Source organism: Lissotriton vulgaris, chromosome 8 (assembly GCF_964263255.1).
Source record: "Lissotriton vulgaris chromosome 8, aLisVul1.2, whole genome shotgun sequence".
Lineage (NCBI taxonomy): Eukaryota > Metazoa > Chordata > Amphibia > Caudata > Salamandridae > Lissotriton > Lissotriton vulgaris.
In genome coordinates this window covers 480,871,289-480,891,582 of record NC_141696.1, presented here as the reverse complement: position 1 = coordinate 480,891,582, position 20,294 = coordinate 480,871,289, and the positions used below count along the sequence as shown (strand labels likewise).

At 44.6% G+C, this 20,294-nt stretch overlaps 1 protein-coding gene across 1 annotated transcript in view; it reads left to right on the top strand.

Moving 5' to 3' along the window:
- CCDC138 (coiled-coil domain containing 138) overlaps positions 1–20,294 on the top strand; it is a 278,286-nt gene that overhangs the window by 202,379 nt on the left and 55,613 nt on the right. Inside the window, exons 11-12 of the mRNA XM_086934286.1 lie at positions 6,106–6,222; positions 13,372–13,564. Coding sequence (XP_086790412.1) covers positions 6,106–6,222; positions 13,372–13,564 — 310 coding nt within the window. The remainder of the gene's footprint in view (positions 1–6,105; positions 6,223–13,371; positions 13,565–20,294) is intronic.

Genomic DNA, 20,294 nt, shown 5'->3' with positions numbered 1-20,294 from the left:
GTAGCTTGTTACTATGTGTTTTCCATTTTGTATCCTGTTCTATCTTTTACTCTTTTCAAGGATGTTGTCGGGAAAATCAGGATTCAAGCCATGCAGGGAGTGCGGTGGACACATGTCCATAACAGATCCTCACAACGATTGCGTATGGTGTTAATCATCGGACCTTAATGTCGAGGAGTGTTCTTCCTGCAGCAAAATTAACCCGAAGGCTCTGCAAGAAAGGGAAGCCAAGCTGTTTATGGCGAAGATGTGTAAAGAAAAGCGAGGTCTGTGGAGATCGAAGACGAGGTTGAGATCGGGCTCGAAGTCAACGTCGGGTCATGCTTCAAAATCCAAGAAGCATAAATAAAAGAAGAGGCATGGTTCTCGAAGCCGTTCGGATAAAGAGCAGGCTCAGTCGTCAGCTTTGAAAGCTCATTGACATCGAAAGGACTATGTATCTCCTTCTCCTTCCCCGGTGAGAGTATCTTCTCCGGTGGCTTCACCGGCGCCGAATCCTACTCCTTCTCCGGAGCATTCTCCGGCTCCGGAAGAAGAGGTTCCAGTACCTGAAAGGCCATCGACTCCAGTGGATCCACCGTCGGCGCTGGCAGGCCTGAGTCCGGTGACGCCTATGCCTGACCGCATTCCAGGCGAGTACCCTCCTTTTCCTGGTCCAGAGCAAGACCCGACGCATTATCTTAATGCGATGTACGGTGTTTTTGCGAGAGCAATGTACCCCTCTGGTGCAACTTCGGGTCCCATGGCATTCAATTTGGGAGTACCTCAAGCGTATGCTCCAGCTCCCTTCATGCCATTTATGCCTACGGCCCCATCTTGGCATTTCCCAGCGCTGAGAACGTCAACGCCAACGTCAATTACTCCATCTCCGGTGCCGTCAGCTCGACCTCGGTCGACTTCGAATGTGCCCCTGGAGCCGGGTTCGACGCCGGTTCCGACTCCGTTGGATCCGTGTATGACTCCGTTGGCTCCGAAGATAAGGTCCAGGCGGGAGGCACAAAGATTGCTGGAGGAGCAGCATTATAGGGAGGATGAGATGGAAGAAGGAGAACTTCAAGAAGACCTAGGAGAGGCAAGTGGTTTGGAACTATCACCAGAATGGCAATTCTCTCCTCCAAAGATGTGGTTCTTTACCACACTGTGGTTCTTTACCACACTGTGATTCGTTAGGCCACTGATCTTTTGGATTTGCAACTCCCGACAACGGAATTTAAATCTAATATTCTGACAGAAGTGCTTCATTCTCCTTCTGGAGTAATTGAACCATTTAATGAAGCTATCACTGAGCCAATTATGGAAGTTTGGCAAAAACCTTTTTCGGCTCCTGTAGTTTCAAGGTCAGTTGCCAGAAGATATAGGACAGATCCAGGAGATCCGGAGTTTTTATCCTCTCATCCTGCACCTGAGAGTTTAGTTATTCAAGCCTCCTGCTCAAAGAAATCGACTGGAGCTTTTCCACAGACTCCAGGTTACAGGGAGTCTAAGAGACTGGATCAGGCTGCTAAATAGGTGTTTTCATCAGCTTCTATGGCTCTTAAGTCCACCAATGCCACTTGCCTTTTGGGCAGGTATATCCATGCTTTAATGTATTCTGCTAGACAACTGGCCCCAAAGATATCGGAGGAGGACAGAAAGAACTTTGATGAGGTCTTGTCAGACACTCAGGCAGCTGCAAAGCAGGTGATCCAGAGTGGCCTTTATACAGCGGACTCTGTAGCCAGGATAATGGGGTTGTTGATTGCATCTAGGAGGAGTGCCTGGCTTAAGTCTTCAGAATTTTCTCAGGATTTCCAGGCAACTCTTATGGACCTCCCATTTGATGGTTCTGGACCTTTTGGGAAAGAGGCAGATGCAGCTTTGGAAAGATTTAAAGAAAGCAAGGCTACAGCCAAGTCCCTGGGTCTGCAGATACAGCCTAGAGGCTCTTCTTATAGGAAGTTCAGGGGCTTTGGAAGGTCGTCCTTTTGGTCATACAGGCAACCTCAGCAGCAGCAGCAGAACACCCTATATAAGTCATATAGGGGCAGGAACAGAGGTCGCGCACGGGGTCGATAACCCCCCTCCTCCTCCTCTTCCTCTACCTCTTTCCCTCTTAACACAGCAAAGCAGCCCTAGATCCCCCATTCTGGATCATGTTGGTCCTGTGGGGGGTCGGCTTACTCCTTTTGTACAAGATTGGGAATTGGTCACTACAGACAGTTGGGTTCTCAATCTTGTAGAAAATGGGTATGCTCTTCCCTTTCGGGAATTCCCTCCAAATTACCCTCCTTACTAAGGAACTTGCTCTGAGGACCATCTTCTTCTCCTGCAGGAGGAAGCTCTAACCTTGTTAAGAAAAGGTGCGATAGAGGTGGTTCCAGAGCAGGAAAGGGGTCAGGGTTGCTACTCCCGGTGTTTCCTGATACCCAAGAAGAATGACAGGTTACGTCCAATCCTGGATCTCAGGGTCTTGAATCTTTTTCTGAAGCAGGAAAATTTCAAGATGCTCACCCTAGCGCAGGTTCTTCAAGCACTGCAGTAAGAGGACTGGGTGGTGTTGATCGACTTGCAGGACGCGTATTTTCATATCCCGATCCTGAAGTCGCACAGGAAGTATCTCCATTTCACGGTGGGGTCGCAACATTATCAGTTTGCGGTCCTCCCGTTTGGACTTACTACTGCACCTCGAGTCTTCACCAAGGTGATGGCAGTGGTGGCAGTCCATCTTAGAAGATCGGGGAGTCCAGTTTTCCCCTATCAGGACGACTGGCTGATCAAAGCAGAGTCGCCAGAGGTGTGTCATCATCTGCAGGTGACAACCCAGCTGTTGTACAAATTGGGTTTTTCGATAAACGTACCCAAGTCTCACCTGGTGCCCTCACAGCGCAACCTGTTTATAGGGGCGGTACTGGACACTACTGTCTGTTGAGCATTCCCTCCGCCTAAAAGGATTCTCGATATTCAGGAAATGATTACCTTGTTTTACAATGTTGCGGTCGTTCCAGTCCTGAAGGTCCTTCTCCTGCTCGGTCTGTTTGCTTCCTGCGTTCTGTTGGTCAACCATGCACGCTGGCACATGATGGCGCTCCAGTGGTGCCTCCGCAGGCAGTGGTATCAGCACAAAGGAGATCTCAGGGAGTCTGTGAGGATCTCCAGAGAAGCTGCAGCAAATCTGTCTTGGTGGAGTGTGGAGGGCAATCTGACTCAGGGAAAGCCCTTCCATCTCGCTCCGTCAGTGGCCACATTGATAACGGATGCATCCACTCTAGAGTGGGGTGCTCATCAGGGGGATCTGGAGATCAAAGGTCTTTGGTCTCCAGAGGAAAGGTTGCTTCACATCAACCTTCTGGAATTACGGGCGATAGGTTTGGCGCTCAATGCCTTTCTCCCTTCCCTTTGCGGTCAGTCAGTTCAAGTCCTAACGGACAACACTACCGCGATGTGGTATGTCAACAAGCAGGGGGGAGTAGGGTCGCATTGTCTCTGCAGAGAAGCTCTACGTCTCTGGTCCTGGGTTTGGGATCATCAGATTTGTCTGATGGCAAATCATCTGGCCGGAGTTCTAAACGTACGTGCAGACATTCTCAGTCGGCAGTTCTCAGCCGACCACGAGTGGAGGCTTCATCCGGAGGTGGTTTGTCACGTCTTCCGGATGTGAGGATCTCCTCGGGTGGACCTGTTTGCCACTCACGAGAACTCTCACTGCCCGTCATTCTGCAGTCTCCAGTATCCGATGCAGGGGGCGCTGGGGGACGCGTTTCAGTTGAGTTGGGGCTCTTAACTCCTTTACGCGTTTCCTCCCATACCCTTGATTCCTCGAGTTCTGAGGAAGATTCACCAAGACCGGGCTCAAGTCATATTGATCGCCCTGATTGGCCAAGAAGTGTGTGGTACACGGATCTTCTCCACTTCTCCCGTACCCTCCGCTCCGTCTCCCTTTCAGGGCAGATCTCCTCTCGCAGTCGCAGGGGCAGATTCTACACCCCCACCTCCAGAGCTTACACCTTCATGCCTGGAGATTGAACTGGGAAATCTGAATTCTTTCTCTCTCCCGCCTGACGTGGTGGATGTTATTCTTTCGGCCAGGCGGCTTTCCACCAAGTCGATTTATTCCTATAGGTGGTCCAAATTTGTTTCATGGTGTGGAGAGAAGTCTATTGACCCTTTGAGGGCCCGTTAATCCAACATCCTTCAGTTTGCTCTTTCTTTAGCCCAGCAGGGCTTTGCAGTGGCTACTGTGAAGGGTTATTTGTCGGCTTTGTCTGCATTCCTTTGTTTGCCGGATCAGCCGTCATTATTTAAATCTCCTATTGTGTTATGTTTTATTAAGGGCCTTACCAACAAATGTCCTCCCATTCCATTTATTGTGCCTCAATGGGACTTAAATCTTGTCTTAACCTACTTGATGGGTTCTCCTTTTGAGCCCTTGCACAAGTGTCCCTTGAGACTGTTATCTTTAAAAACTGTCTTTTTAGTTGCTATTACCTCGGCAAGGAGGGTAAGTGAGCTTCAAGCTCTGAGTTCAACACCCCCATTCTTGACCATTCATGCTGAAAGAATGGTTCTTAGGACCAGGGTTGCTTTTCTGCCTAAGGTGGTAACTCCCTTCCATCTGGGGCAGTCCATTACCCTTCCTTCCTTCTATCCTCCCCTCGCCCTTCCAAGGAGGAGGAGCGGCTTCACCTCTTGGACCCAGATAGGGCGATGAGCTTCTACCTTGATAGAACTAAAGCCTATCGTGTGGATGACCAGCTCTTAGTGGGTTTTGCTGGCTGCAGAAAAGGCAGAACGGTGCACAAGCGCACACTTTCCAGATGGATTATCTTGTGCATCAAGATCTGTTACTCTTTGGCCGGTAAGGAACCTCCAGAGGGTATTAGAGCTCACTCTACTAGAGCAAAGTCATCAACATCTGCTTTGTCTAGGGGTGTTCCTGTAGAGGAGATTTGTAGAGCGGCAACTTGGGCTTTCCTCCACACCTTCGCGAAGCATTACTGCTTAGATTCCGAGGATGAGGAGGGATGGCCACTTAGCGTGTTCTGTTCTACAGGATTTCTTGGTATAGAAGAGTGGACACCCTCCTCCGGGAGTGGGACTGCTGTGGTATTCTATTCACAAGGTGAGGAATCCACTGGCAGATGTATCCATCAGAAGAACAAGTTACTTACCTTCAGTAACGCTTTTTCTGGTGGATACAATATCTGCCTGTGGATTCCTCACTGACCCACCGCCTCCCCGTTGTCTACTCTTCTATACCTGCAAACTGTTTATTTTATGATTATATCTTTCATTGGAAATGTTTAATTGGTCTTGCTTTTTGCATTGATTTCACACTGTGTGTGTTAGTTTGAATACTGTGTACTGTGTATACTGTACATATTTATGTTGGTCCGTCCGTGTGCCTCGGGGGCACGGAAAAAAGGGCGGTACTGACGTCATCACGCCGACAAGGCTCTTTGATGGATCCAGTGACGTCAGCGAGGTCGCGAGCGGAGTCGTGCCTTTGTGACGTCGTCTACGTCCTCGTCGGTGTGGAGAGCTACAAAAGTTTCCGAATGTTGCTGGTGCAGGGGATATTCACAAGGTGAGGAATCCACAGGCAGATATTGTATCCACCAAAAAAAGAGTTACCGAAGGTAAGTAACTTGTTCTTTGGGACCTTATAAGTATTTAGTTATGCAGCACAATATCCTTGGTGCAACAACATCAACTGTTGCATGGCTAAACACTTATAAGGTCCCAAAGGCGAGACCTATTGGCTGAGCTAATGCTTTTTTTTTTTTTTACTGGTGTATTTAGTCACAGACTTAAAAACAGTGAAAGTAGTAGTCAGTCTGTTGTGCCACACGTATTTGTACTTTACATGTACATTCTTTGAGTGACTGCTGATATCTAGCTGTCTCCTTTTTATAGTTTACCAAATGTATTATTGAACATACATAATACTAGTATTTGTAGACATTGTTGCCAGGACTGCAGTAAAATCTTGCTCTTTTAACAAGTAATTGAGTTACATATATACCTTCTATATTTCCTTTACCTATTATTATATCTAATGCATTGGGGGGGGGTTAAAAAAATGACAATGGGAGCAAAACATTAAAAAAAAGTTGTTTTCTCTTCCAGCTTTTACCTGTAGTTGCTGAGCAACTCCAGTGGATGCCCCTTGTTAATGCCAGATGGCATTTGCCTTTAATAAAGTTCACATATTGGGCCATGCGACAGCTCGAAAGTGGGTCTCAGGTAAACAAACATTTAATTTAACACAGCTTTCTGTTTAAGATCAATTCCGTTATACAGTACATAATTTGACCCACTGATTTATGAAGTTGATTTGCCAATTGAAAACATACTTTGATGAAGAATTGATACTGAAGGAGATGATAACTGATTTAGTGCTCATTGTTTGCACCATGATCTCTATTTTGCACTTTCAAATGAGGATTTTTAAATTTCCTGTTACCATTTTCCTTTGAACTGTATCATTGGCTCACTTTTTCAAATTGTAGTTTATATGTACATGCAATGTGAGCCTTTCTAATCCTACTTTTACAATAAGCCCTTCTGGATTTACGTTTCCGTTCAGTTTATACCTTTGATATGTGAAATTCTTTTTGGTGTGCTGATTGCATAGCTTAGTTTCCCAGGGACCGTGGTGGGTTTATAAGCTGCACATTTCTAGATCTCCAAATTCCGTAAGCTTTTTAGGTACCTAAATTCAAATTACATGTGCAAAAAATCCTTTTGATGAAAGCAATGTCCTAATCTTGATTCAGAGAAGAAAGAGGAGTGGAATATTACTGTTCTAAATGAGATTTGTGAATAAGGAAAGTCTGCAAATGGGGTGGAATTTCTATATTTGCAAATTTTTTAGTCTAAAGGTGAGTTTCCAAAGATGTGTTTCATGCAAATGACATCCACTTTGCTTATACTTCCCCACCATCAAACCACAGGCAAAATTACTCCTGTCAAAGTCATGTTTAAGGCATTTTTGGGAAGTGATTTGGGAGGGAGTGCCTACATATTTCAGGGTTGCATAGAGGGAGGTATTTCTCCACAGGTAAACAATTTCTTCAAGGAGAAACAAAAGGTAAGTTAAATGTTGAAATGCAGACTAGGGACAACTTCCCATAAACAAAATTGGGCAGCTGGTAACTATTCCCTGTGTGCAAGTTCTATTGAAATTCTTTGACTGTCCTAGTTTAAGTGGAGAAGTCTTGGAATTCTTTGAGAATTTCACAACAGTTAGATGTTTTTGCTGAACGTAGTTATACCTTTCAAGAGCAAATTACTGCCTTGTTTCTGTAACTTTACGAATGCCACTTATGTCTTCTATCTGCGAATGCTGCCTGAATAACACAATGCCCTCCTTTCAGTATTGATGCACATGCTACAAAAACATTTGTGTTCTCTTGGGTAAAAAATTGCTCTTTCAACCGGTAGAATTCTTGGTTATGTGGACAGCTTTAAACAACAATTAGTAACTTGTTCTCGTAAGCAGTAAAATGGTTAGCATACAGAAGGAAACATAAGTACATCTTGATAGAAAATTGGCACCTGTTTAGAAGCTAATTTATATAGTGTTGGAAATATGCATCTAAAGTAACTATCCTAATTTACGGGATTATGCAATTGGTTGCCACTTTTCCGCATTACTTTTCAAGTCTTTCCAGAACTTGTAGGAAACTGGCTCTGTATATGATATTGCCAGTAGGTGGTAATACCGTGCACAGAGTCCAGGGTTTCCCCAGAAGTGTACAGGGCTCAATGTAAAACCCAAAGTGCTCTATTAGTGGTAGTGTAGGCGAGCAGTCTTAGGCCTAACACAGAGTAGTGTAAGACATTTATTGCACCACAGTGATCATTAATGTACACACGACGCAAGGAGATCCAGACCAATTTTAGAAAAATATACTTTGTCTGTATTTTATTTTAAGACCAAGATCTTTGTAATAAGGTAAGTACGTTTTTAATTAAAAAATAGATTTCATTTTTAAAAAGTCCACACAGTCCAATGTTATCCTATGGGGAAAACAATAGTGCGGTTAAACTGGTAAGTAATGCATTTACAATTCCAGTCTTTGGAGCCAAAAGTCAGCAAGGCCCAAGGGTCAGGTGAGTACAAAATCTGCACCACCACTTAATGGACAAGGGCAGCCGGATGAAGAGGTCAAAATCGGAGTGTGGCTCAATGTTTTAAATGGAGACTGGGGGTGCCTGGAGCCTCACTGCTTACAGGTAGGTAAATCGGTTGCAGGGGCCAGGCTTCGTGGGTTAGCACCAGCACAGGAGGGGCCACAAAGCAGCACCAAACATACATCACCAGCAGCACAGGGGCAGCCTAGAGCAGGGTGCAATTTCGAAGTCAGGCGCCCAATGCTTCCCAGTGGGAATTCTTCTTTCGGCAAAGAGGCTGCAGGCATGGCACCAGAGGTTGCAGGAGGAAGACCAATGACAGCAGAGGTAACTAGAGATATAGGGGGTCGCGGGTCACCGCCGGTTCAGCGCACCAAGGCCCAGGGATGCAGGGGTGCCTTTCGACGTCGGAGTCTTTTTAAGGGAGCATGTCACAGTCTGGGGGAGCCTCAGGATTCACAATGCTGGTGCTGTCGTGGAGGTCAGGAGAGGTCAGCCAATGCTGGACATGAGGTCAGGATCGCTGGGTAGATGTCATTGCACAGGTGAGCCACTCAGACTCGGGTTGTGGGCATCGGATGCAAAGTTGGCAGGAGACGCGGATCCGTCAGTATCCGAGGTCCTTGGAGCTTGCTTCTTCTTGGACAGGTCCACTGGCCACTGGAGATCGGAGTCTTTTTCGAAGTTCTCCCAGGGTTTTCAGAGGTCTGAGGACTGCAAGACTTGGTCGCAGGTTCGCAGAAGCTGGAGACAGGCCGGTAGGGCTGGGGCCAAGGCAGTTGTCGTCTTCAGTCTTCTCTGCAGGGTCGTCTTCTTTCTTATTTGGTCATCGCAGATATGGTTTCTAGGGCAGGGAGAGCCACCTAAATACTAGAGTTAGGGGCCTTTTAGGGGAGTAGCAGTTAGGGGCAATAGGCACCTTACCTGGGGTGACTTCACCCTCTATTTTGCCACCCTCCTGTTGGAGGGGGTATAGACCTCACGCTGATTGGAGGGATCTCGTTATCTTAAAGATGGCGGGGAATGAAAGGTGTGCTTCACCTCGGGTCCTGCACCTTAGTGGTGGAGTTGGCAGAAGTATAAGTTTTCCGACCCAAAGTGGGGGTGTAAACCAGGGGTTGCCATCTGCTGCTAGCAGCAGATGGTGGGGGTCGCCTTACAAAGGCGGCAGGCCTTTGAAGCTTCCCTCTTCGAGAACTGGCCCATCCTACGGGAAGAGGTGTGACACCTTTGCCCGGATGTGTTTTGTTTCTGGTCCCAGAGAGCAGGGGCTCTGTACCCAGGGGTCCAGAAACAAGTCTGGTGGTGGCAGGCTGCCTACAGCCGGTCAGAGACCACATCAGGGTTGGCAGGTTTTCAGGGGGCACCTCTGAGGTGCCCTATGGGTACATGGTACAATAAATCCCACATTTGCATCAGTGTGGATTTATTGAAAGGAGTAGTTTGGTACCAAACACTCCTGTGTTCAGTGAAGCCATCATGGTGCTGTGGAACTCGAGTTGTTGAGTTTCTAACCCATCTACCCTCTGTGGCTTCCCTGCCACTTACAATATTAAGGAATGGATCCCAACATCGTAGGGGCATATCTGCTCCTACGGATATGCCCTCGCCTAAGGTATTGTGCACCCTGCCTTAGGGCGGTTAGGCTTGCTAGAGGGGTGACTTGCCTATGCCTTCAGGCAGTGCTGGTTGGCATGGCACCCAGGCAGGGTGCCATGTTGACTTTTTCTCCCTCACAGGGTTATGCCCTCTGCAAGGGTACTAGCATGGTCGCAGTGAGGAGGGCGCCAATGGATCCTCTTCAGCTCCCAGGCCCCATCTACTCAGAGTACCATTTACTAGGGACTTACAGGGGCAGAAGTACCAATTAGTGATTTCTATTTAGGGAAGGAGCACTGTCAATGTCAATTTCAAAAGTACTTTATTCGGTTTTTGTTTTGTACAAAACCATAAAAGTTCATAAAACTAAATATATTTCAAATTTTCAGTTAAAATACATGTTACAACATACACAATTTAAAACAGGCTTTTCATAACGTTAGAATCCAGCTATTGCACATTAGGGCGAACATCGTTAGGGGATTACTTATACAGTTCTAGGTATCCAGACATTTTCTATACTTCATTGAGCTTTTTAAAAAGCCTATCACATGGGGTATACAATCAGGTTTTAACAATTGTAAATACAGTAGGGCAGATCGAGCCTGTCCAAATTGCAATCTTTTTAAAATAGGTTTAAGATAAAAAGCCCTGGGGATTTCATAATATTTACAAAAGAACATAAAGTTCAGCAAGTCCTGTGGAGACAGGTTGTCGCAGCCACAGGGTGCTAGCACTGTTTCTCTATGGCACCCCCTTGGGACTGCTAGTAAAAAGTGAAACAAATTAAACCTAAACCTAGTTAATAAAAAACGCTCATAGGCTGGTATTGGCCAAAGTAGATATGGTTCCTCACCTGGTGAGGTTTTGAGCATCATATGGTGACGCACATTGGGCTTCAACAGATCCTTTTCCTGCCTTTCCATCATTTTTCGTGCGGTGAGGGACTGTTTGATACATGCTTTAATCTGTGAAAGGTGTCGAGTATTGTTTGTAACCCTTTCGGGGTGCGGGCTAAAAGGACAGCATCGTCCGCATACAGCAAGACGGGCAGTCGCCGGCGACCCACGTAGGGATAATCCGCCCCTGTGTCAACCAATGTTTCCTCAAGCTAGTTTATATAAAGATTAAAAAGAAAGGGGGCCAGGATGCACCTTTGCCTGACTCCCCGACTGGTACTAACATTTCTTGTTACCTTGAGGTCCATGGTGTATCTAACGTTTGCCTTTGTGTCTCTATGTAGATCTTTTAGGAAGTTCACCAGATGTTGCTCTACCCCCATGGCCTCCATGGACTGCCACAACTTTCCCCGGTTGACACAGTCAAAGGCTGAGGAAAGGTCCATGAAGGCCATGTAGATAGTTCCAGGACGTGATAAAGTGTACTTACCCAAAATCAGATAGAGGTTTAGGCATTGGGCCAAGGTTGAGTGCTCTGTGCGGAACCCTTACTAGATGTCAGAAATTATCTCTTTCCCCTCCGCCCAGGTAGTCAGCCTTTTTAATATAACACCCCCTAAAACTTTTACAATAGAGTCAATTAGGGAGATAGGCCTATAATTTAAGGTGCTATTTTGATCTCCCTTCTTGAATACGGGTTCAATTGTTGATAATCCCCAGGAGGTTGGACAGCCCTTTTCCGCTGCAGCATTTCCCACTGCTGTCAAAATTGGGGCCCAAAATAAAGGGCTAGATTTAATAACTCAGGGGGGATGCTGTCTGGACCTGGGGCCTGCTTATTAGAGAGGTTATTAATTCCCTCCGTCATTTACACAACTGAGAACATCACAGGGGCCAACCCCTGCCCCCCTTTTGGTTGGGCTGGACATATAGCGCTATCCTTAAAGATTGTGGTAAAATGGGACACCCAATCCTCCTCAGTAATATTTGACCCCACCTCTTTTACCCCTGACATTAGTAAAGGTGAACAGTTAATTGTGGACCAGAATCGTGAGCTGCTTGCTAAGGTCAATGGGTCTAAAAGCTCCTGCCAAAGCGCAATTTTCAACTCCTTTTTCCTATTAGCTAGCGCACTTTTATAGGTTGATCGAAGTGTACGGATCATAGATCTATCCCTAGGATTTGTTTTAAGGGCCTTCTTCAAGGCTCTAGCTGCTTTGGAGCAATTGTGGCAGAACCATTTAGGATCTCCGGAAAGGGTTTTTCCCACCGGGGCATGTAAAATCTTTCCTACATGAAGGGCAATACTATCAAAGGCTTTAAGAACTCCTTCGCCCAAGGGATCGGTGCTAAGGGAGATTGAAAATTCTGCAGCACAGTCCTTTTTAAGTCTATCAAATTTGAGTATTTGTTGTCAGGGGACCACCTAAATACTGAGATTTAGGGGCGTTAAGGGGAACAAGGGTAGTAGCCAATGGGCTACTTACCCTTGGGGTCCCTTCACCCCCTATATGACCACTTTTTGTGGGGAGTGATTATAACCCAGTCCCAGAGTTCCTAATTTCACCAAAAATAAGATGGTGAGTTCTTCTTTCGTGGAGCACATTTGGCAGCCCACCTTAGGGGTCTGATTAGCCTGGTGGCGCAACACGCCTAGTTTCATAGCTAATTGCCTGCTTATCCTGGTGCCAAATGGGACTCCGGGCAGGGGTTGGCATCTACCAGTTCTGGGAGAAGCCAGGGTCACATATCAAAGGCGACAATGACTTTGAAGCCCCTGGCCTTGAAATGCAAAATCACTAGCCATCCTGCTGAAGGAGGTGTTTCTGGCCTCCGAGAGCATGGTCTCTGAGCTTCTGAGGGTCAGAAATATGTCTGTTGTGGCACGCTGGCCAAAACCAGTCAACCACCACACTAGATAGTTGTAGGTTTTTCAGGGGGCACCTATAAGGTGTCCTCTGGGTGCATGTCATAATACATCTAGTACTGGCAACAGTACAGATTTATTATGACAAGACGTTGATTCCAAACACCAGTATTTTCAGTGAATCCATCATGAAGTGGGTAACAACAGGCCAGAAACTGATGTAAAACAATTCTCACATGTTGGCCGTTCATTTTCCAATTATTTTTAGGCTCCTTAGGACAATGTGAGTTCACAAATGTCGCTGTCTTATTGTTGAGTTTGCTGCAGTTGTTAAGCACCAGTATAAAACTGGTGGTGAAAATATTGCTGCCTCTCTTATCGGGGTGATGTAAATCAATCTTTGACTCCTTTTTCTCTTATAGATGGTAGGTTGTCTTTGACTACATCAGTTGTTGGTTTTTATATCAAAACTGTGTTAATGGCCTCTTAGATAGGATATATTTGTTTTACTGGACGGTGTTTGGGATGCACACCTCAGAGAATTCAAGAAAGTCACTTTTTCTAAGAACTTTTTTCATCACTTACATTTTTTCAAGACATCAGAGGAGCTCTTATATGTTCTACTCACCTTCTGAGCACAGACACCAAATGAACATAAACTCTCCTTAGCAGCTTTCTACACACCCTAATATAGAGCAGCATCTCCCCAGTGCAAGTGTGCCCATGTTTGTCACCAGAGAGAAGTCGGGGATCACCCTAAAGAAACATCTTTCACCCTTGGGGTTGATTTTGAGAATGCTAGAGAGAGGTCACCATTACTAGCAGAAGTGGTATTTTGTTAAATTGCCTAGAGTATATGTATTTTAAGAGTTTTTTTCCTGTTTGCAACAGCAATCTCCGATGATGTCCACTCTAAGGAGAATAGGGGAGGATCTCTTCAAAGGAACTGTAATCCGAGCTACTCAGGGTTGTTCACCAGAGCCTTCTGCTGAGAGCAAGACAAAATCTGCTGCTTTCTTTAAGAGTGCCAACCTACCCTTGAGACTTGTATCTACCTTAATAGTCCTCAAAACAATTAATCAAGGTGAGTTTTCAATTAGTGCTGTAAACATTGTGTCTCCTGAAAATACATATGTAGACTATTACAAGATTAAGAGTGGACAGGAAACCATGATTTATTTTTAAATTATGTGTGCTAGATTCACTAAATCAAAGCAACAAAGTTCTTATTTTATATGAATAGTTCCACATACCTTAGTCTTTATACAGTTTTTGAGGCCTCATTGGTTTTAAAAATGCCATTTCAGAATTTAGGGTGGCAGTGAGGCATACAGACACATACTGACATTCACATGTAGAGGCAGAGCAAAACAGCAAAAGCCATTCATGCAGACATAGACCACCATATCAAGGCATCAATGTACACAGACAAACAGACATATAGTCACACATATGGACACAAAAAAAACCTTCAGCACACAAAGATTAACATAAAGACATCATTTTAACTATAAGAAGCACTCCTAGAGAGACAGGTATCAACATAGACAACAAAAATGCAGAATACCGGACTTCACACATACAGGTGGGTGGATAAGGCATAGATGCAAGTAGATGGGTAATGGATCTCACTTTTTTAAAAATGTCTTGTACCCTGCAATAGTTAGGTGCCACCAACATGGTCTGGGCTTGGGAACGATAGTCACCTATGCTGAAAGGAGTTCTACTTCGGGTGAAGTTCTTCAGCCCAGGAGACTCTGTTGGGAGAGCAGCACAAAAGTCATGTTGATCATGTGCCAAGGGACTTGTGACATGAGTAACCAGTGCCTTAAAAATACTAGGTCTGGGACGGTACATGGCTACCAATTTTCGACCCTACCCATGCATTCACTTATCCATCTATCTGTGCTCTTACCATTGCATCCAACAGCCATCCATAAATCACTCAGATGTTCATCCTTATGTGCACTGACTCATCCAGTCATTCATTCTTCCATGCATTCACTCACTCATCTTTTCACTCGTGTACTCAGTCACTCACCCACTCATCCATGTGTGCACTCAGTTATTTATCCATTCATCCAACCAGTTAGTCAGAATACCTTCGCCCATCCAAATAACCACACACAGGAACTCGCAAATCAATGAAGGAGAATTTTCTTTTTTCTTTTTTTTAAAAATAATTTCTTATTGATGCAAGGGAGAGCAACGTATTTCATTAGTAAATAACAGCTGTTATGGTTTTACAATTTTGACATATAGGAGTGCAAATCCTAGGTGTTAATAAACCAATTGAGATCCACGAAGATACATTTCCACCATCAATTAAAGATGTATACACAAGAAAAAAGATTTTTTTTACAGAAAGCCACACTGAATGTAATATCCTTCTTTGATCATTAAATGCCAAACGGCCTTAAACTTCAACAATGACTGTATCACTCTAGTTTTTGCCAAGGCCTTTTCGCTCTCGAAGATCTCCACCATAATAGCCCACCACTCCGCTGGTGGAGAAATTCAGGCTGTTGAGATAGCAAGCCTAGCAGTAACTAAGATAATAGCATCAAAGCTCTTCGTGCAAGATTAGGATCGGCCTTGTACCCCAACATAATATCTTGCGGAGTAAATGCTATATCTAAACCAAGGCGAACTTTTCAGATGTGTTTAATTCCCTGCCAAAACGCCAGCAACAATAGACTTGTAGCAAACATATGTGTAATAGCTGCATACAATCGGCATTTTGGGCAGTTCATCTTATTACTAAAACCTCTTTCACCTTGTACTCCCCAGCTAGCTATTTTTTCCAGTGTATAATACCACATACCAATAGTCCGAAACTGCTTGAGCTTTAAAATAATTGAGCATACAGCCTCCTTTAGTGTTATGAGTGCATCAGTTACCGCTGCAGGAGAAACCTCTATCTCCAGCATCCTACTCCATTTTGAGGCTAAATATAAACATGGGCCAATTCTATCCTGGGACAGATACTGATATACTATATGGATTGCATGCTTCTGAGGTGTCTCCTTGAGACAGGTTAGTATATCATATGTTGCTAACCCCCTGTGATCTCACAAGGAAGTCTCTAATTTGAAGATACTTATAGTAATATTGACGTGGGAATCCAAACACATCTTGTAAACTTTCAAAAGTTTGAAAACCACTACGGTCATATAAATGCCAGAGTCTTTCAATCCCCATTTTAGCCCACCCCTTTGGACACTACCTGCAAAAATCCCAGGTAATAATAGAGTATCCCAAAGGGTGAACTTGTCATGATATACTAGAAGAGAGTACCCGGGACAAATTTCCTGCCTAATATTGGCCGAATCCCTAAGTGTGAAACAGACTCGTTTGAAGTAATTCAGGTTGTGTATCCGGTAGAGAAATCTACTACTAACATGACCTAGTAGCAGCTGTTGGCTAAAGTCTTGACCCTCGCTAGAAAGAAAGCTATGTAGACGACCCATAAAGGCTGCCCAATAATATTTTTTAAAGTCGGAAAGATGGAGGCCCCCCTGACTACACGATTATTACATAAATTTGATAGCGTGGCGAGCCTGTTTATACCTCCAAATAAAACTGCTTATTACCCCTCCTAGTTTAAAAAAAAAAAGGTTAGTAACTCTTAAGGGGATTGATCGGAATAAATAAAGAAATTTAGGGAGTATCGTCCTCTTTATGATGTTACATTTGCCCATTATGGTTACAGGTAGTATGTCAGTTTCTTAGCTTCTTACTAACGTCTTGTAGCAGAGTATCATAATTCAACCGTAGTAATGTTTAACCTGGGGCGTAGTATGAATTCTCAGATAGGTCTCCTCGGAGCATACCCCAGCAATAGGCCTACCTGGTTCAAAATTCAAAAGCACCTGAGTTTTGCTGGGGTTCAGCTTATGCCCAGAGAAAGAACCAAAAGCTTTTGCTTCGCTCAAAACTATTTCTAATGAATGCAGCAGGGTCCGTTGCAAAAATGGCAGTGCCATCTGTGCAAGCAGTTACTTCCAAGTCATGAGTTTCCACCTTAAGTGTGGAATATATTGATTGGTAAGTTCAAGTTCAAGTTCATAAATTTGTATATTGCACTACTCACCCAGAGGGTCTCAAGGCGCTTGAGGGAGGGTGGGTGCATTACTTATCGAATAGCCAGGTTTTCAGCTGCTTTCTGAAGGAGAGGTGGTTCTGTGTGAGGCGGAGGTGAGTGGGGAGAGAATTTCAGGTTTTGGCCGCTAAGTAGGAAAAAGATCTTCCTCCCATGGTGGATTTGTTGATGCGCGGAGTTGCGGCGAGGGCTTGATTGGATGAGCGTAGTTGGCGGGTGGGTGTGTAGAAGGACAGTCGTTTGTTGAGGCATTCGGGTCCTAGGTCGTAGAGGGCCTTGTGTGCGTGGGTGAGGAGACGGAACGTTATTCTCTTGTTGACGGGAAGCCAGTGGAGATCTTTCAGGTGACCGGAAATATGAGCTTGACGGGGGATGTCGAGTATGAGTCTGGCTGAGGCGTTTTGAATGCGTTGGAGTTTTTTCTGTAGTTTGGCTGTGGTTCCGGCGTAAAGGGTGTTTCCATAATCTAGTCGGCTAGTGGCTAGTGCGTGGGTGACTGTCTTTCTTGTTTCGGTGGGAATCCAGCGGAAGATTTTTTTGAGCATGCGTAGGATGTTGAAGCAAGATGATGAGACGGCGTTGACTTGTCTGGTCATCGAGAGGGAGAAATCCAGGATGAAGCCAAGGTTACATGCGTGGTCCGTAGGTGTGGGTGCTGTGCCCAGAGCTGGTGGCCACCATGAGTCGTCCTATGCAGAGGGGGATGATCCTAAGATGAGGACTTCCGTTTTGTCCGAGTTTAGTTTTAAACGACTGTTCTTCATCCATTCGGCTACTTCTTTCATTCCTTCGTGTAGGTTGATTTTGGCGTTGTTAGTGTCTTTGGTGAGGGAGGGGATTAGCTGGGTATCATCAGCATAGGAGATGATGTTGAGGTTGTGTTGGTGTGCGATGGATGCGAGGGGACTCATGTACACGTTGAAGAGGGTGGGACTGAGTGATGATCCTTGTGGTACGCCGCAGATTACTTCGGTGGCCTCTGATTTGAAGGGGGGAGGCGGACTCTCTGGGTATAAATGGTTCAATATAAAGTGCAAATAAAAGTGAGGAAAGAGGGCAGCCCTGACGAGTACCTCAATGTATGCTAAAGAATATAGATTGAATACCTGCATAACATAGCTCAGCCTGCGGCGTGCGATATAAGGCTTGTATCCATATAAGAAAACAACCCATAATTCCAAATGAAGCAAGAGTATCCAATAAACAGCTCCACACCACGCGATCGAAAACCTTTTCCGCATCTACAAGTATCATAACTAGGTTACTGCCTGTTTGTTGAGCATAATCAAAGGCCATTATAGTAGCATTAGTATGTGCTGTAGCACCTCAGCCTGTTATAAAGCCAAACGATTAGCCAATACCGTGGCGTATATTTTTGCATCAGCATTAATAAGAGAAGCGGTTTACCTTCTTTTGCAAAAAACCCAAATATTTATAGTATCCCAGGTTAATGGTGCTATCCCAGTATCGCCGATATCCCATATAACCCTAGCTAATAGTGGCCCAATAATGCTTCTAAATACTTTATACAATTCACTAGGAATTGAGTCATCCCCCAACGCCTTGCCTGAAAGTAGCGAAGACAATGCAGCAAAAATGTCCTCCACTGAAACTTCAGTAGACAGCTGGCTAATAGCTTCTTGTAAATGCGGGAGAATTGTTTTCTCTAAATACTTATCAAACCTCTCTGAATTTACTTAATCAAATTGCGCATAAACAGTTTAATAAATACTTTAAATTGTTCAAGTATCATCTTAGGTTCAGTATATAATGTACTATCCGCGCCCTTAACAGCCTTTATTACATTTTTAGCTTCATGCTCAGCCCAGTGATATGCAAGTATCTTCCCCACTTGCTCCCCAAATTCTTATTGAGCAGCACGGTTCCCATTATAGTGAGCAGCAACCATTTCCTGTAATATCCCCCAAGTGATAAGCTTACTTCGATAAGATCAGCATACAGCTGTATTTGTCTTTTGTCATTTTGTCTAATAGCTACAGCATGGCATATTTCTAAATTAATAAGCTTTAAACGGGTGGCTTTAAAAGTAGTATCTCTAACCTTATTCTCTTGTAGTATATATTGTTGTGTTATACGTCTAATTATATGCCTTCATTGAATCCCAAACGATAACAGAGGGGGCCGTGTTACGATTAAACTGAATAAACTCTGTTAATAGTTTCTCCATATGTGAGATATATTTACTGTTTGTCAATAAGTAGCGTGGGAAAGAAAATGAACGCCTAGATTTATTTGCGAATTGTTTTTGAAATCAAAACATAATAGGATTATGGTCCGACGTTATTTTTGGACATACCTCAATCGTACCCAGCTGGAGCATGGTATCACTAGCCCAGGAAAATCTATCCTAGAATATTGCCTGTGAGGACATGAATAATATATATCCCAAGAGGTTAGGATGGAGAGTTCTCCATACGTCTTTTATACTATGCAGATGTGATAATTTTAGAACAGATGCCTGTACTTTCGGCCTCCTAATAGAGGTTCGTCGACTAGTAGAGTCAATAGAGTAGTTCATCGCACAGTTAAAGTCCCACCTGATTATTAAGACTCCCTGCCATTCTAATAGTGTTAACATTCGAGAATTAAAAACCTCAGGATCGTCGTCATTGGGCCCATAAACAGCAACTAAGACGTACCATGAATTTCCAACTAAGCAATTACCCATCTCCCCGTGATCAGCTAGTATCTTATATGATTTGCATGCAAGCGTTTTACTAGCTAAAATAGCGGTTCCTCTAAGCGATACATTTTGTGAGGTACATACTATTGTCTAAAATCTTAACTAATTAAAAAAAAAAAACGTCTTTATTTACCCTGGGTGTAGTTTGTGTAGTAGCTCTACACGTAGCTACGCTAAGTGCACTTTGCACTACGCATGCTACACGTAGCTACGCATAGTGCAGCAGGGAAAATGCTGTCCGCACTAATTCGCACAGTGCCGGATGCTTGTCCGCACTGTGCTATCATTGCAAACGGCATCTTGCACAGTGCAAGCAATCGTTTTCTGCCGCTCAAGTATATTTGTACTCGAGCTGCAGCTTTCTCAATGCAGACTGGTAGTTCCTCATCGCGAGCGGTCTCGAGCATATGCGACCACTCGCAATGAGAAACCTGACCTCCCCGCATTGAGAATCTCTCCAGGAGGTTTATTTTCCATGCTCCCGATAGGCAACTTGATGTTGCTGATCGGGAACGAAGAAAAAGTCTCGCCGGGATGTTGATTTTGCTCGCTCGTGGTCGCCAACTTGACGTTGAGGACCGCAAGCAAGCAAAAAATGCCTGCTAAGCTTTTTTGCACTGTGCTACCTGCAAATCGCGTAGTGCGTAGTCGCGCAAACTACGCACGCTCCGCAAGCGTAGCGTAGTACTACGCCCAGGGTTAGTCCTTCTATGCCGTGTGAGTTTCTGTTAAAAATACAAGATGAGGTTTATATTATCAAGTTCTTCTCGGACAGTTGACGCTTTCGTCCAGCATTAAATCCAGGAACATTCCAATATAAACATTTAAGTAGAGCCATAATATTTCATTGTTTGACCATATATCCCTGGCTTTCCCCAAAGACAAAACTGTCCGCTAAATATTCCTTAACGATGTTATGTCCTATTATTATAAGAACTCCTACAGACTGTTTTTTGTTTAGAGCCTTTTGCTTTTCCACTTTCTTATCCCCCTTGCTTTTCCTAACCG